A 15673-nucleotide genomic window follows, 5' to 3' on the forward strand; every position below is an offset into this window, starting at 1 on the left:
AATCGTAAAACTGCTGCCTGCATTCCGCTGAAGGTCCGTAGACCCCGGCCAGCAACTGCAGCGCCATCTGTAGCGTGGAGCGCTTCTCCCTCGGCGCCAATGTAAGGGCGGCGAGTGCGTCGCTGTCGATGAGCGCCGGCAGCGCGCAGAGAGCCTCAGCATCCGACCACCGTGCCATTTCTTGGTGGGCGAGGAAGCGTCGCTGGAAGCCGCCCCAGTCGCCCTCCGCGCCAACAAACTCTTTGAGCGGAGGCAGCCGTTGGTGCAGCGCAGCGGTCGCCATGGAAGCTCACAGGCTGCTGTCCCCGTAACTCGGCTGCGCTTCGGCGCGAACGGCAGATGGTATCGCCTGTCGCAGCCGTGATGACGCTCCCTCCGCTGGCGGTGACGCGGCAGCCCCAGCGAGAGCGATGTTGGACCCGAGGTTCAGGCCGGCCACGCCCTCAGCAGCTGCTGCGGCGATGGCGGGAGATTCAAAGTTTGAATCCGTTGAGATGGCGGGAAGGCGCATCGGACGTCGGTTCTCCTCGCCCCGTGGTGGTCCACCAGCCCCCAGCCGCGTGATGTGTTCGAGTGTGGCGGCAGCGGCGTAAAGCAGCTCCGCCAGCCTCGCGTGAGCCAGCCTCAGCCCTTCTGATGGCGGCTCCTCTTCATCCTGATGCCCCGGTAAGAATGCGTCCGGCCCCGGCTGCACGATGTCTTGTTGAGCCGTCTCGGGCTCGACAATTTCAGCGGTGTCCTCCACCTGCGGTACTCCGGCTCGAGCTGTCCGGCGCGTGTCCATGTTCGTAGTTGTTCTGACACCAGATGAAGTACCGTTGATGACTCTTGGACACCGTTGGTGAGGCACACGTATTTATTCCGTACAAGTAGTCACAACTGTGGACATACAATACTAGAGGGGGTATCGGCCCCCTCACCCGGCTAGCTGGGAATACACGGCTAGCTGGGAATACACTGCTAGCTATCTCTGACCTACCTCCTAGTCCTCCACTAACGGGCTAGGGGAGGCTGTCTGGCCCGACACTGGTAAGTCGGGCTACGGTACCCGGAGTCCCAGAGCACTAGCTCTGGTTCTCGGGACCACGCCGCTGGCTTGGTCCTGCGCGGCCCTGACAAGGGCGGCGTCCCAGGGGAGTCCAGGGCTCTAGCTAGACGATCTTCGGTCTTCACTGGTTTAGCTTTAACATTCTGCCCCGAGCCCTCTGACACATCCCCCTTTATACTCCACCCCCGCTGAGGGGTGGGGCCCCGGGCTGCCTGGTGCGGACGTCGTTGAGAGCACCCCCCCCCGTGCACTCACGTAGCCCCGCCCACTGTGTTTGTTTCCCATAAGCTGCCATGCATAACGGCTCTCTCTCTAACACCCCTACACATGTGTGCATACACTACATCGTATTTGTTGCCAGGCATTCTGTAAACCTGCAAGGCCTGGCCAGACGTAATCAACGTTTGCTTTTCTCCGGGAGAGACTTGGGCGGTGCCACACCAGGCTGTTCCTTCTCTTGCCCTCTTCCTCATTGCTAACTCCTCCCTGTTGAAAGTGACCACGGCACCTCGTCACAGTGATGCCCACCGGCCCCATGGGTCCCCCCCCCCCATGCGGTCCGTTGTCTTGCCCCTGTGCTGTGGTAGGAGGTGGGCTTTGGGAAGGCCTCTCTCTCGGCGTTTGGGCCTCTGGGAGCCACTTTGGAAGTCACGCTCATCTTGTATCCTTTTCGCAGCCTCCACGCTCAGATCTCCACACGTACATGCTCACGCTGGCTGGGTGGTGCAGTCGTAACATTCGTGCCTCATAGCAAGATAGGCCTGGGTTCGATTTCCAACTCTGGCCGAGGGAGTTGCCTTGTTCTGCATGAGTTTCCTGTGTCCTCTGGTTTCTGCTCATAGCTATGTAACTGTACTGATCCAAACGTCCTCATGCTGAAAATGTACTGCTAATTACTCAATTGGGGTTACACGCATAGCAACATTGCCCTCTGTTGCAAAAAACTTGGCACGACCCTCCCATTCCCGCACCTCCGATAATTATCGCAGTTGGCTACGTACGGTGCGAAAGAAGTTCAACGTACATACATATGTACAAAAGAGTCCATGAGACTCGGTGAGGCTTTTCTGGATAAACAAGAGTAAGAGTCAAAATGTCACACGTGTACGCTCTTAGTTTACTTATGAATGTTTTTGTGAAGGGAATCAATAGTTTTATTTCAAATAAGTGGGAGCCCGTTGAGAAAAATTGCTTTTTAGAAGCGGGACTTGGGGGCACGCAATGCAATATATGCAACGTAGCAAGTAAGCAATAATCTCAAATTGTTTCTAAATTGGTTAATTCGATATCTTTGCTTTGCACTCTTATTTTCTACTTTTCTAATTGTCCGGTGGAGCATTTTAATGCAATCATCTACAAAAGTCACTATTAAAGAACATTAAAATGATCAGTTTTAAAACAAATGTATACAATAACAATGGAATGTTTTTTAAACAACACAAGGATTAAAATCACAATGTTGTTAACCTGTCCGTGATACTTTAATAATCTATAGTTACACAGAGAAGTCTCATTGAGCCTCAGGACTCGGTCCCAACAGGGTTCCGTTTGGAAAATTTGGAAAACTGTTCATGAAATATTTTGTGCTTGCATTATGATACTGAAACACCCGGAGACACCTGGCACGTGAGAGAAGATAACACTGAAACTCGTTCATGTGTAGATCGAAGTATTTGTTGTGTCACCTCTTACAGGCACTGCTCCATTTTCCCCACAGGTGGGTGTCTCAAACACAAAGCATTATCCCCCCCAACCCCACATGCCGACAGCTGTGCTAGACATTTCTACAGGAATCCGAGCATGCGCTGGCAGTGTACAGACCTTAACGTCATCCAACGCCCAGCTACCTGATGGTGTCGTCTGTGGTGGGATTCTACAGCCTGCCCCACTTCTGCACGCTCCTACCCAGAAACCGCAGCATGCCAATGACCAAGGTACAAGTGCAGCGCATTGCCCCACAATGTACACAGCTGAGCGCTGCCCAACACCACGAAGCTCCCCTCTCCAATCAGTGCTGCTAGACTATTCAGAAACATGCGTTTGTAAATTTCACCATGATAAGGCACTTCGTTAAGTTATCATTTGTGGCCTGTTCGCTTCTGAAAAGGAGCCATATAGCCCGATGGGCCTTATCTAATTAAATGTTTTAAAAGTTTTGTATCGGTGGTTCCTGGTGACTCCAGTTTGAGTAGGGAATAAACTCGATTTGTCCAGTTCCGTATGGCACAAGTGGGGAACTTAATTTGGTTATTTCAATTTGACACTCAAAGTGTGACGATGCACTGAGAAAACTTCTGAGTCTCAAGACCTGTTTTCATGAGGACGTGTGCATGGAAATGTTTGGCCAATCTATTTTTAATACGCATTCCCTGCTTTATTATACATTCTCACACTGAAACACAAACTCGTGTCAAAGACAAACATCCCCTGTGTAGCCTAGCAAGCACCTATTGTAGCTTGTGAGCACCTTTAGACTAGCGGGAACCTATTCAGGCCGTCATGGTGCATGAGGGGGTGGTTTGGCAAGACCCATGCCAGGCCATGTTTGGACACCTTGGCCATTAATGAGTTCCTGGTGATGTGTTCTCAACAGCATGGTGTTAGCCACACCACTTACTCAGTGATCATCCTGGCCTCAGTAGGTACTTGGCTATTAATGTGATCTCTAACAGCAGAGACGGTGTATAGTGCTGATCAGGTGTCTTTGTATTTGTCTGTCTCCGTGTGTGTGCCACTCTCAGATTATCGGTAACTGTGTGAGCCTGTTGGTGCTGAGTTCTGCTCTTCCTGTGCTGTCCCGAACTTTGGGTGAGTCCTAAGCGGTAACATTCACTCCGAGCACATGTCACATCCTGCTGTGAGGCAACATGACCACGTCTCCGGTTGCATACTGTAATAAGAAACAATGGCCTTCATGTACCCACGATAGACTCACTGAGTCTCACGACGGTGTCTCAGTAGGCTCCTGCATTGAGATGTTTGGCCAGTTTCACAAATGAGTGTACAGGATGTGGGAGAAAACCACACAGAGAAAGCCCATGTATTTCGATAGATTCAGGAATCCATTGCTGTTCAATACAGCTTAAATACAGCGGTTGCCTTTGGGTAGAGCCACGCTATGTGACCGAGTGCCTTTTGACGTAGCCCAGTTTCAATGAGCCCTGCCCTGTAGAGGGAGAGATTGCGTTGTGGGTGTCTAGCAATGCCGCCGCAGAGCAAGCAAATCAAAGGCGCCGTAAAAGCCACCACTTTCAAGTTCCCATTCCATCTCATAAAAATCAATTCTGCACCGACTTGAGCAAACAGTGACAAAACACACAGGACAGGTACGTGGTGCTCACGCCCAAAACACAAACGCACGCAGGCATACACACACAAAGATAAAATCCCCCTCTTAGCGTTATAGACTGGGGCAAGTGTTGCTAGTGCGCACCTGTTAAGGCTGGAACGGGCGAGAGGCGGTGGTGCGGTGAGCAACCGCACCTTTAGTCTCGCCAGTACTTGTGGGAACTTCCTCCACAAGGTACTTTTTTTAAGGCCGAGTTGGCCTAGCGAAGGCTCCGGACAGGTTCAGTTATCACTCGCCACTGATGTTTGGTGTCACGGCTGGGAAATGATCCACAGCTGCTAGGATTGTTGCAAAGTGTGTAACTCACTGCACCACATCGCACACGTAGAGACAAAGATCCACCATATGCCTGCATAGGCTTTTGGGGCAAGTTCTGATCCCGAAGTACATTGTTTTGTTGTGATTTATTTCTCAATCCTTGTGCACCCCTGCCAACTACATCATTCCATTCTGTCATCGTTTTGTAAGCTATGTCAAGCGCCTTAAGTGAAGGCGCTCTATAAATATAAGTGACATTAAATTAAGGATGCCTGAGCACTTGGTGTGGCCATAACCATGCCTGGCCACCTTTGTATCCCAAGTTCTGGCACCACACCAGGTACACAATTGAGGCTAAAGTAACATAGGGTAGGCCCGTGACTGATACGGACATAATTTGTCACCGATTCTAGCCCCGGCTGGGAATCCAACTCTGGTCAACGTGTGCATAGCGCAATGCCCTTGGCACTGTATCTCACATGCACACAAACACAATTGCACCTCGACACATACATGCAGTTCACAAAGAGTACAGAAATGCATACGCATGCACAAACCGTCCGGAGTCTATGGACCTGGCAACGCTGGTTGTGGTTTGTAAACGAAACATACTTTTCGAGAGTGAGCCAGGCTAATCGCGTGCCTCAGGCGCGTGACATCGCGACCGTTGCCCTCGTCCGGCTCCATAAATCGTGATGGCCGATTTTAAGTTCGGTGCCCAATGGGCCAGGGAGCCAGCTCGGTTATGAAGTCTCAGGCACCACTTTCAATCCTGTGGTAAGACACTGGCACGGGCACAGCCCCAGGAAGGGACTGGTCCACGTGACTTGGAGCTGGTCATGGAAGCAACGGATGATGTTAAAGTTACGATTGCGTGGAAATTGAGCTGTTTAGCGTGTGCGATCATGCTGGTCGCTTGGACACAGGGCGCTACGACGATGGGTGCTCGTCGACAAATGGTCGTTGATCGTGGAGGTCCTGTGACAGGGCCTGCGTTGTTTGGACTTTTGAAAATAAAACATTGGGAACCCAAAATACGCTTTGTAGGCGTTGGCTTTGGCTCGGAGCGCCACGTGTCGTGAGCAGGCATGACAGGGGCACTCGCACGAAACACAAACATTGCTCCTCACTTCCTTGCCCCGCCCACACCCGTCCGCTGTGGTGTGTGTGCGCGCATGTGTACGTGAACACACGGCATGTTATGTGCGAGTGCATGTATGAGTAGACGGCCGAGCGGTTAAACCGGCGAGTTAAAACGGTGGCGAATGCAGGTGGGTGCGTACGCCAGGCAACTTGTTCATCAAACCCAAAGCACCTGAATCTGTCACGTGACCTCCTCGAGCAGAGCAGTTGCCAATGTACATTACCTTAACGTACTCTTTGGTTCTTTCGGTAAAGTCACGTAGGTATAAAAATTAAATAAATCACGACGTTTCGGGCGCAACACAAGCGTCCGTCATTAGGCCATGCTTTCTCACCTGATATACGGATGCTTGAGTTGCGCTCCAAACGTCGTGATTTGTTTTTATTTTATGCCCACGTGACTTTACCGAAAGAACCAAAGAGTATGGATTCCTGCCGCCAGAAGGCCTCAAATCAAGATTGTTACCTTAACGTGTTAACACTGCTCGGCATTATCATATTAGTTAAATCCCACACAGTTGCTAAATGGTTATTAATTTGAAGGAGCCCTGCTTGGATGTCCATTGTATTAAATGAAACTATCTTCATTCACAATTGATTCGGGGTGGTGGTTGCAGATGAGCAAATTAATCCTGATAGCTGATTGCATTAATTGTCCGTGATATTGCAGATGCGGATAATGGAAAGGTTTAGTTTTCAATTGCTGTTATCCGTAAACGTGTTTTTTTTCCACCACACAGAAAAGGTGTAATAAGCTTGGCAAGAATTAGCAGTCCTGGCCAAACGTTGCATTTTGCAGTGGATGCTAGAAACAACTTCGTTGACCGTTAACCCCCTTGACCCCAACTCGATACCATAACATTTAAAATTGACATGAGGTGGATGTGGTACAATTGCGATATTGCAAACATTGCACATCGCCTCCCTGAAAATACAAATTTCCCACTGGTAAACACTTAACTGCAAAAAAAAAAATAATTTTAGATAAAATAGGAATGTCTTTCCATTATTCATTTGGTTTGCGCCTTCTCATCTATACTCAGACGTATGTGAACTTATAACAAGATGAGAGCCAATTATGGCAAAAGTCTCTTGCAATGAATGAACTGTATGGAACAAAATATGAGGAGGAAAATATCCGTTGTAAAAAAGCAATGAAGATGACGACGGATTCATTAAGAAAAAAAACTTTAATAACATGCAAATAAATCTTACTTTATTTCAGATGAAATGAATAGTTCTCATCTACAAACTAGTTTGATCCCATCGGAGCAATTTTCAATGAGCATTGTCCCTGCAATTTCTGCACCTGCACACAGCGTACACGACCCCCACTTGCAGAGTAGTGTGGTATGCCTCTCGCAAGAAGAGTACAGCAAGCAGGCTGATTATCCGTCTGTGAAAACGTGAAGTGCTCTTGTCTCGTAAGCATGGCTTTCTGCTGCAACTATGGCTTCCTCCCACTGGCACGAACACTGAAAAGGGAATTGGCTCATCAGCTCAAGCAATGACATTACCAGAATGACCTCAAACTGTTATTTCTATTTTCTTGGTTCTTTCGGTAAAGTCACGTAGAATAGAAATAATAAAATAATAAAAATAAAACATAATAAAATAATTCTCACGACGTTTCGGCCACAACACAAGCAGCCGTCTTCAGGTGAAGAACAGGTCTGTCAGAAAGACAGCGTCTGAATGAACACCACCAGGCATGGCAGCGTATATTTAAGCTGGGTTGGAGGGGGAAGAACGCCTTGACGAATGAATTTGCATATCAAGAGGATTTTAGCATATTTATGGGAAATGCAGGTATGTGATTAGTACTATTTATGCCCGTGCATTATGCAGGATTAGCAGCATCAAAGGGAGGGGATAGGGGTAACATTAATAAAGGGAAGGAGTGTTAATAGTATGTAGCTGCAGTAACTAAAACCACCACGTAAACAACTAAAGTATAAACTACATAGTATCATCAGTATACTAAATATACTCTACAATAAGCTGAGTTACTAACAGTAAGAAATACATTACAATTCTACGTCGTAAAAAATATAATATGCTTCCATCTAAACTTTATTCTCTTACATCACACGAGTCTACACCGTACTATATACTGCCATAGACAAACCCAACATTAAATTACATACTGTATTGCTATCAACCACCCTAAACCTTATACATTGTAATATTACACTATGTATTATTCTACCCACCCTAATGTATATGACACTGCTGTATATTCACTATACAATTACGATACTATATATTACTTTGTACATTGTATTAAGCATATAAATTTTATACTATTTGTTATTATACACTGTATCATTGACCGTCGTGTGAAAGATACTAAGAGGAAGCAACGAAATATGTCAATGGGAGAGTAGTGATAGGAAACTTGCAATGGAGCAAAGAATCCATTCCCTGCAAATAATATAATGCCAGTGAGTGGAACGCGGTCTGGAAGTCACCTTAAACGTGAACACAATCAGTTATTCTATTTCTGAGTATTATGTTAGCATTAATACAAATTATGGTTGTATGCAGTAGGGTAAAACAGGTTAGAGAACTGATAATAGTCCATAGCAAGATAGAACAGTGGACATAATCAGTCAGAGGAAGTTGTCATGGATAGGGCAGATGCACAGGAAGAAGGGGAGAGGTTTCTGAGAGGGGCATTGGAGTGGCACCCAGAGTTCAGTGACCAAGAGGAAGACCTCCAGGCCACATGGTGGGCTTCTGTGTAAGCTGACCTTGGGGTTCAGATGTTGACTGTGAAACAGCTGAGAAGGAAGGAAGTGAGTGTGGGGGATGCATGGTGGCATCAACGGCATTCACCATGATGACTCTTTGACCTAGACCAGGGGTTGGCAACCAAAATAACAAGAAGAGCCATTTCTTTCCAATTCGGTACAAAATTCAGTATTTCAAGAGCCGCAATGCATCTATGTACATACGTACATATCGTCAAGAAGCAGCCCGTAAAGAGCCGCATGCGGCTCCGGAGCCGTAGGTTGCCGACCCCTAACCTAGACCTTGCAGTTGTTTTAAATTAACTTTTTTAAATACAGCTGAGTGTGAGCTTTATACTGATAACCGGTAGAAGACTAAATTGAAAACTGCTTTTTGTGTTTAGTTTTTTGTGCTTCCCCCACACCTCCAATTAACACAGTTGGCTACGTAGAGTGCAGAAGAAGTTCAACATACATTAATAGACTTTGCCAATCTTTTTACTTTCATTATCCCACTGGACGGATAGCAAATTATTGGTTCATTGATGATGGATATTATATACGTTTAAGTGTTTAGCGTGTCACTTCGAGAACTGTAAAACTTTAGGCTAACTCTTCTCTGCCTTATGAGTGAAAAAAAAATTGCTTTTGGATTGTTCTTGTTAGCATATATTTAACTATAATCGTGCCAAATTTCAGTTCTCGCCATGCTCTAAGACGATTAAAATGATGTCCATCAGTCGATCGATCAGTCGCAATTGGTACCATGTAAAACGAGGTGTACATCAACACACACACCTCGCCTGCACGTCATGCAGGTCGCGTCGCCGTGGATCTCTCTTGGCAGCCGCGTCACCTCCTGTGCCCCCTCACCCCCACTGTGTCTCCGTGCTTGCAGGCATCACCAACTTCGACCTGCTCGGCAACTTTGGCCGCTTCAACTGGCTTGGAAATTTCCACATCGTGCTGTCGTACAACCTGCTGTTCGCGGGCCTCAGCACGCTGTGCCTGGTGCGCACGTTTACGGCCACCGTGCGCCGTGAGCTCCTCCGCGCCCTCGGTACTTAATATTATTATGGTTGCGATTCCACTTGTTTACGCAGTGAAATCTTGGGGTGCCACGGTGGCCAGATATTAACTACCTCCCCTGGTCGTGGGTTGAATCCCGACCACGACGCCTGTATATTTGGAGTTTGCGTGTGTTCTCCCCATCGTCGCGTGGATTTTATCTGCGGGCCCTCCGGGTTTTCCCTCCATGTTTAGGAACATATTATTTAGATTATTTGGCTGTTAGAATATTTTGCGTGATATGCCACTTCGTTGGAGCTATCATTTGTGGCCAGGTCGCTTCTGAAAAATAGCTACATAGCTCAGTGGACCTTAGCTGGTAAAATAAAATAGTTTCATAAATAATTTTAATATTTTTTTAACCGAACGACTCTTTTTCAAGACTCTTTTCAGGAGGGTCCTGTGAACGTGCAGGAGGGAGACGATGTTGCTATATGTCATCCCAAATGAGAACTATGCAGGTAGTTTATCAGCAGACCAACTCTCTAACACTTTCTGTGAATACCTTCTGGAAACAAATCAACGTAGTCGTAATAATACTGCACGCAAAATGGTGATCTATGGACAGCAACTGTTGAAATTGTGACCATGGGATGGGTACTCCCATCATGCCTAACGTGTCACGTGACGTCGCCGTACTGTATGTACAGTACTCAGTCTCATTTGAGACCAACATTCTAATTTTCACGCCACATTATTTTATGCAGCAGTAGAACAATAAGACAACTGTACACCGGTTTTATCCTTCTTAGGAATCATCGTTATGATCTAGTCAATGCTTCCTGCTGCCTTGCGCTGCGGGGGCTTAATGCAGACAAGCCCACCTTGCTCACTGGGAGGGACAGTTTGGGTGTGTGATTAATCTGCTCCTTACACTTAAACAGGGGAGAAAAAGTATAGCAGAGAGCCAATAGACTATCGCGAGATTCCAAGAGCTAGCAGTGGCCCCGCAGATGTAATCTCCAGCCATAGCCTTAGGGGCCCATGGGCTAAATGAAACCCTTAGACTAACCGGTGCAATAGACTATATTATTCAACACAGTTGCTGAGCACAGGCCCCCAGGGTTTAAAACGCCAAGAAGCCAGCAACAACCAGCACTGTCATAGTTGTAATAGATAACAGCAATAATGTTTCTTGAATTGGCTTTGTCTATGGGAGCGAAATGTCAAATACCAGCACCGTAGTGCAGCTGTGCGCCAGTGTTGTCTTCTGTTATTAAACTGCAAGCGTTTTCTTTTTTCATGAACCAGTTCACGCAAAAGGTGTTGATGTGATAAGCAATTGAGTTGTCGGTCCTGACATTTTGACCAACACTTGATCCGTTAAAAAAAAATCTTCATGGAAAACGCTTCGCAGATAAGAAGCACGGCTTGTGTTGTTGGTTATTGTTGATGATTTCGCGATTAGATTGTGCCCTGGTTTGCACCTGTCCTTTGTTCAAGGTAGCCTCAGCCAGTCCAGATAATAATGTTGCGTGAAGCAAACTAAACAGCAATGGAAAGTCCTGTGATTGAAATGGCTTGCATTTGATGTGCGAAGTGGCTGGACATTCCTTTAAATGTGAGGATCCATGATCAGTAAGTTTCGTTGGGTGGTGCTGTGGCTTGGGCCCTCTGCTTGCAATCACAAAGTCAATGGTTTGGGAGTTGACTGAGCCCATAATCCCTCCAGGGTGGTTGATACAAATAGGAACCAGTTTGTTAGAAATGTACAGCGATCATATGTATGCAGAGACTGGCCTCTGGAATGGGAATGTAGAATTTTCACCTTGGACTTGGGCCCACCAGTGAATACAAGTGCTGCCATGTTGGTGCATTGAGCAGGATAGACACTTGCGTGTGCTTAGCTCGTGCGTTTGATTTAGAGCTGTGCTTCGAGTGAGCACATGCATCCGTTTAACTGCCCAGGTGATGACGCTCTTGTTATTTTAAAATCCACAGGCCTCTCCAAGCTTCTGCTACCCCAAGTTTCAGTTCTGAGTTCACCAATGGCAGGAAAGGTCCATCAGCCTGGTTGCAACCAGTCTAGCAGCAACCATCAACCCAGCACCTACCAGCCCAGCAGTACCAGTAACCATCAGCCTAACGGTACCAGTTACCATCAACCTAGCACCTATCAGCTCAGCAGTACCAGTAACCATCAGCCTAGCACCTACGAAGCAATCACCTACCAACCCAGCAGTACCAGTAACCATCAGCCTAATGGTACCAGTCACCATCAACCTAGCACCTATCAGCCCAGCAGTACCAGTAACCATCACCCCAGCACCTACGAAGCAATCGCCTATCAGCCCAGCAGAACCTACCAATTCAGCAGCAATTTCCAGCTCAGCAGCACTCAGCCCTGCAAATACCAATCTAGCGTCGTTGAACTCAACACACACCAGCCGAGCAACAACCAAGCCAACAGCAGTGAGCCTTGCAGCACCTATATCGGGAATCATCAGCCCAGCACCCACCAGCCGTGCAATACCCAGCTCACATCCCACGAGCTGAACGCCTACCAGCTCAGCAGCACCCAGCCCTGGAGGGACATCGAGAGAGACACAAGCAGGGACACTGGCAGAGTCACAAGTAGGAATGCCGGGAAAGGCACAAGCAGGGACGCTGGTGGACAGTCAAGTAGGGACATTGCCGGAGACACAAGCAGAGACACCGGGAGAGACGCATGCAGGGACGCTGGTGGAGACGCCTTCTTATCTGCCTGCCCAGCGCTTGCCGTGGAGGCAGCGGTGGCATTGGCGGAAGCCGTGCCCGAGGCCCCCACGCTGCTCCCCGCGTGTACGTCACGACCCTCGCTCGGTGGCCCCGCCGCTCCGTGGGGGGCGCTGCGACGGCGACGTGCGCTGAGCGGCACGTACGACCAGGGCAGCATGGGGTGCCACACGTGGGCGCTCGGCGGACACAGCAAACCCCTACACAGCATCTGATGGCGCCGGTGCGCCAGCTCGCAGGGTTGTGGGGGGAGGGAGAAGCTTCATCCATCGATAGTGTGCTGCCGGGCACGTTCGCCGGTCCCAAGACGATGTGAATCGCAAGCGTGCATGGAAACTTTGGTTCCGGAGGGGGGCAGTAGTTGGTGGACTTCAAAACAACCCCCGAGTTCAGTTGTTCGTGTTAGTCCTGCAGTGGGTGACGCCATTGCAAGAACGCCCCACTCAGATTTCGAGCGCGAGAGTTCAACTCTGGGTGTCGTTATCATCATCAACAAAATGAACTCCACGTTGTGGGACGTCGACAGTGCATGTCCTGTGGATGTCTTCGACTGGCTTTCCCTGCCGTGGGAGTATGGAACTGATACCACTGGCTGGGTGCCACTGATAGAGTTTAGTGCTGTCCAAATGCCCTTTTGAGCACTTGGACTTTTTCACTTGGACTTTTTTATTGAAGAACTGTTTTAAGCTCGTTCGCATGAAGGACGTCACTGGAATGTCCGCGTTTTACTACGATTGTCCAACACTGCACAAGCGAGGGTACGTTGAATAAAAAAGTAAGCTGGAATGAGAAAGGAGAAAACTGGAAAAGACATCAATGAGCTCTGGCGCTTGGTACGTGCAATTTCTGTTTTCAGTGTTATGCAGGCGTTTTTATTATTTTGAGTCCCATTTTTTCACTGCTATGTGTTTGTGTGTGTCCGGCACGCAATTTTACATTTTATTCCTACCTTTTTTTAGCTTTATCACTGAACTGTGACCAATCATTGCACTGACTGCTGTTGTATGTTTGTAAGTGAGTGAGCGTGTATGGGGGATTTTGGTTTGCAGATAATGTGTATATGTATGCGAACCTCTGTTTGTGCCTATGCGTGCATATGCAGTGGACTTAATGATTGGAGCTCCGTGCTACCTCTCACTGCAGTTCTATTCCTCACACTGATGCAAGTATCAGTTGCTATCTGAACATGACCCGGACCTCTGAGCTCACTCATGAGTGTTCTCTACACTACTCGGCCTCAAACTACACCTATCTTGCTACAAACACTGCAGGTGAACGAGGCTGTTGTGTTTTTATACATGTGGTTTTCCTTACAGGTGTGTGTGTGCGAATCACTTCTCAATACTGATGTCCTCGTGTCTCCTGTGTTGGGAGATATTCCACTTGAAAATGGTCCCAGAAATTCCACTGTGTGTATGTGCGATTAAATTAATGTGTTTGTTGGTGTGATGTTTTAGTTGTTTGCACACTGCGTGGCAATTGGCAGCGAGGCTTGTGCGGTTTTTGATCATGCACAACACCAATGGCAGTTAATGCCCATGAACCTGACCTGGGGCCTTCTATCAATACAGCCAGGAATGAGTACCAGGGAGACAAAGGTGGCTAGGCATCTGTGATTCTAGCCACATCACCTGGTCTCAACAGGCTCTTCTGCTCGCCTTAATAAGACAGTGCTTGTAACAGCGCTTGCTTTAACAGTCTATCGGCCAAATGGGAGACCATTGTGTGTCAGCATGTGTATACATATCTGCTGATTAGTGGTGTATGCCTGTTTATGTGACTGTGTGCATCCATGTCTGAACCTGTGTTAGACTATCGCATTGAATATGAATTCGATGTATTTTGTCACAAGGGGCCGTCCATAAATGACGTCACGCGATTTTGGACTATTTTTGACCCCCCCCCCCCTCGTCACATGGCGTCACAAAAAGTCAGACCCCCCCTCCCTCAAATATGACGTAACAAAGCTCTGCCCCCCCCCCCCAAATAAAACATGCTTCAAATCGCTTTAAACTATTGTCACTGTAATGCGTATTTAATGTGGCACTGCACTCTGATGTCGTAGGAGAAAATTGTATTAAAAAGTCTATTTAATTAAGTCGAACGCGTTGTCTATATTTATTTAAAGTTGCGCATTTTGATGTGACGTCACATTTCTCAACCCCCCCCCCTCCCCTCGGCACACATCGTCACAAATTTCTGACCCCCCCCCCCTCCCTAGGTGCGTGACGTCATTTATGGACGGCCCCCAAACAAAGCAAATAGCTTTCGGCCTGTGGCCCACAAGCACCGATCGGGGCCTTGTCAAGGCTGTCCTCATAGCCACACTAGGCCTCGTCACTATACCCTAGCAACAAAACCATCTATGTGGCTTCAACGATCGTTCTGCCATCTAATAACCCGAATGGTTTTTTTAAAATCTGAAATGCACTGTGTTACGTTGTTTTATTTAGCTATGAAATTAAGACACTGATGAGTGCATTTTGAGATTGCATCACCATGATCAATTACAGAAAAAGACTCACTGTGAAGTTAAAGTAAAGACTCCTACCAAGCAAACTGTGCCAACCGTACAAACTGCAGTGTCAGTGCTGTAGAGAATTTCACGTCGATGTATGCACCAGGGATCTCGTTGCACATGGTGGAATGGTACTCAAATACATGGGCCTTATTACTGTGGGTAACTAGTTTGGTTAAACTGGATAAACATCACTTGATAAATGTCTTTGTTGTCATTCATTGTCCTTTTTGATGTTGTTAAACTAGCAATTTGTGGTCATCTCGAGTTCGATTCCCTCTTACGGCCAACACCAGTAACGATTATCTGAACCGGTCCTGGGCCTACCCGAGGACGATTCGGTCTCAAATTAGTACCTGGTGCGGTGTGTAAACATCGCCACTGGGGAGACAAAGGCGGTCAGTCGTGGTGCTGGCCACCCAAACCCCCTGTGTTCCGTGCCGGCCTTCATAGGTGCTCGCTAACAGCACAGGGGATCTTTGTCTTTGCTACATACACAAGCAGGATTCAAATGGAACGTTTAACACGTCTGCGTGCTCTAAACATGAATGTTATACCTGGGATGAGGCATTATTACTTTGCAGTGTAGTCCCCGTTGTTCTTATTATGTCCAAACCCTGCCATTAGTCCAATCCCAAATTGTAGGTTTCACAAGAGTTTCGCATTTTTTATGTTTGCATAAATCGAATGCAAGCCTGCCAGTTTTTTGGTGAGGGTGTAGTTTTTATAGTTCGTGGAGTCATTATTACCTGTTTGCGTTAGGGAGCAAATATATTACATAAATCATTCCACTGAACTGTTAAACACCTTAACACGCTCATTAAGGATCCCTGCCATTATTG

General features: G+C 47.5%; 1 protein-coding gene across 2 annotated transcripts in view; it reads left to right on the plus strand.

The window, feature by feature from the left end:
- The window catches only part of LMBR1 (limb development membrane protein 1), a 76873-nt gene extending 62176 nt beyond the window's left edge, over positions 1-14697 (plus strand). Inside the window, exons 13-18 of one of the 2 annotated variants that reach the window (XR_013636485.1) lie at positions 1636-1709; positions 2892-2982; positions 3790-3856; positions 9429-9590; positions 11540-13584; positions 14535-14697. Coding sequence is in view for 1 of the 2 variants with exons in the window: in XM_078854934.1 (XP_078711060.1) it covers positions 1636-1709; positions 2892-2982; positions 3790-3856; positions 9429-9590; positions 11540-12528 (1383 nt within the window). In the remaining variant the exon portion in view is untranslated. Of the gene's footprint in view, positions 1-1635; positions 1710-2891; positions 2983-3789; positions 3857-9428; positions 9591-11539; positions 14249-14534 lie in introns of those variants that run through there. The other variant, XM_078854934.1, reaches the window with a different exon arrangement.
- Positions 14698-15673: the final 976 nt, after the last annotated feature.

Source organism: Lampetra fluviatilis, chromosome 1, assembly GCF_964198595.1.
Source record: "Lampetra fluviatilis chromosome 1, kcLamFluv1.1, whole genome shotgun sequence".
NCBI lineage: Eukaryota > Metazoa > Chordata > Hyperoartia > Petromyzontiformes > Petromyzontidae > Lampetra > Lampetra fluviatilis.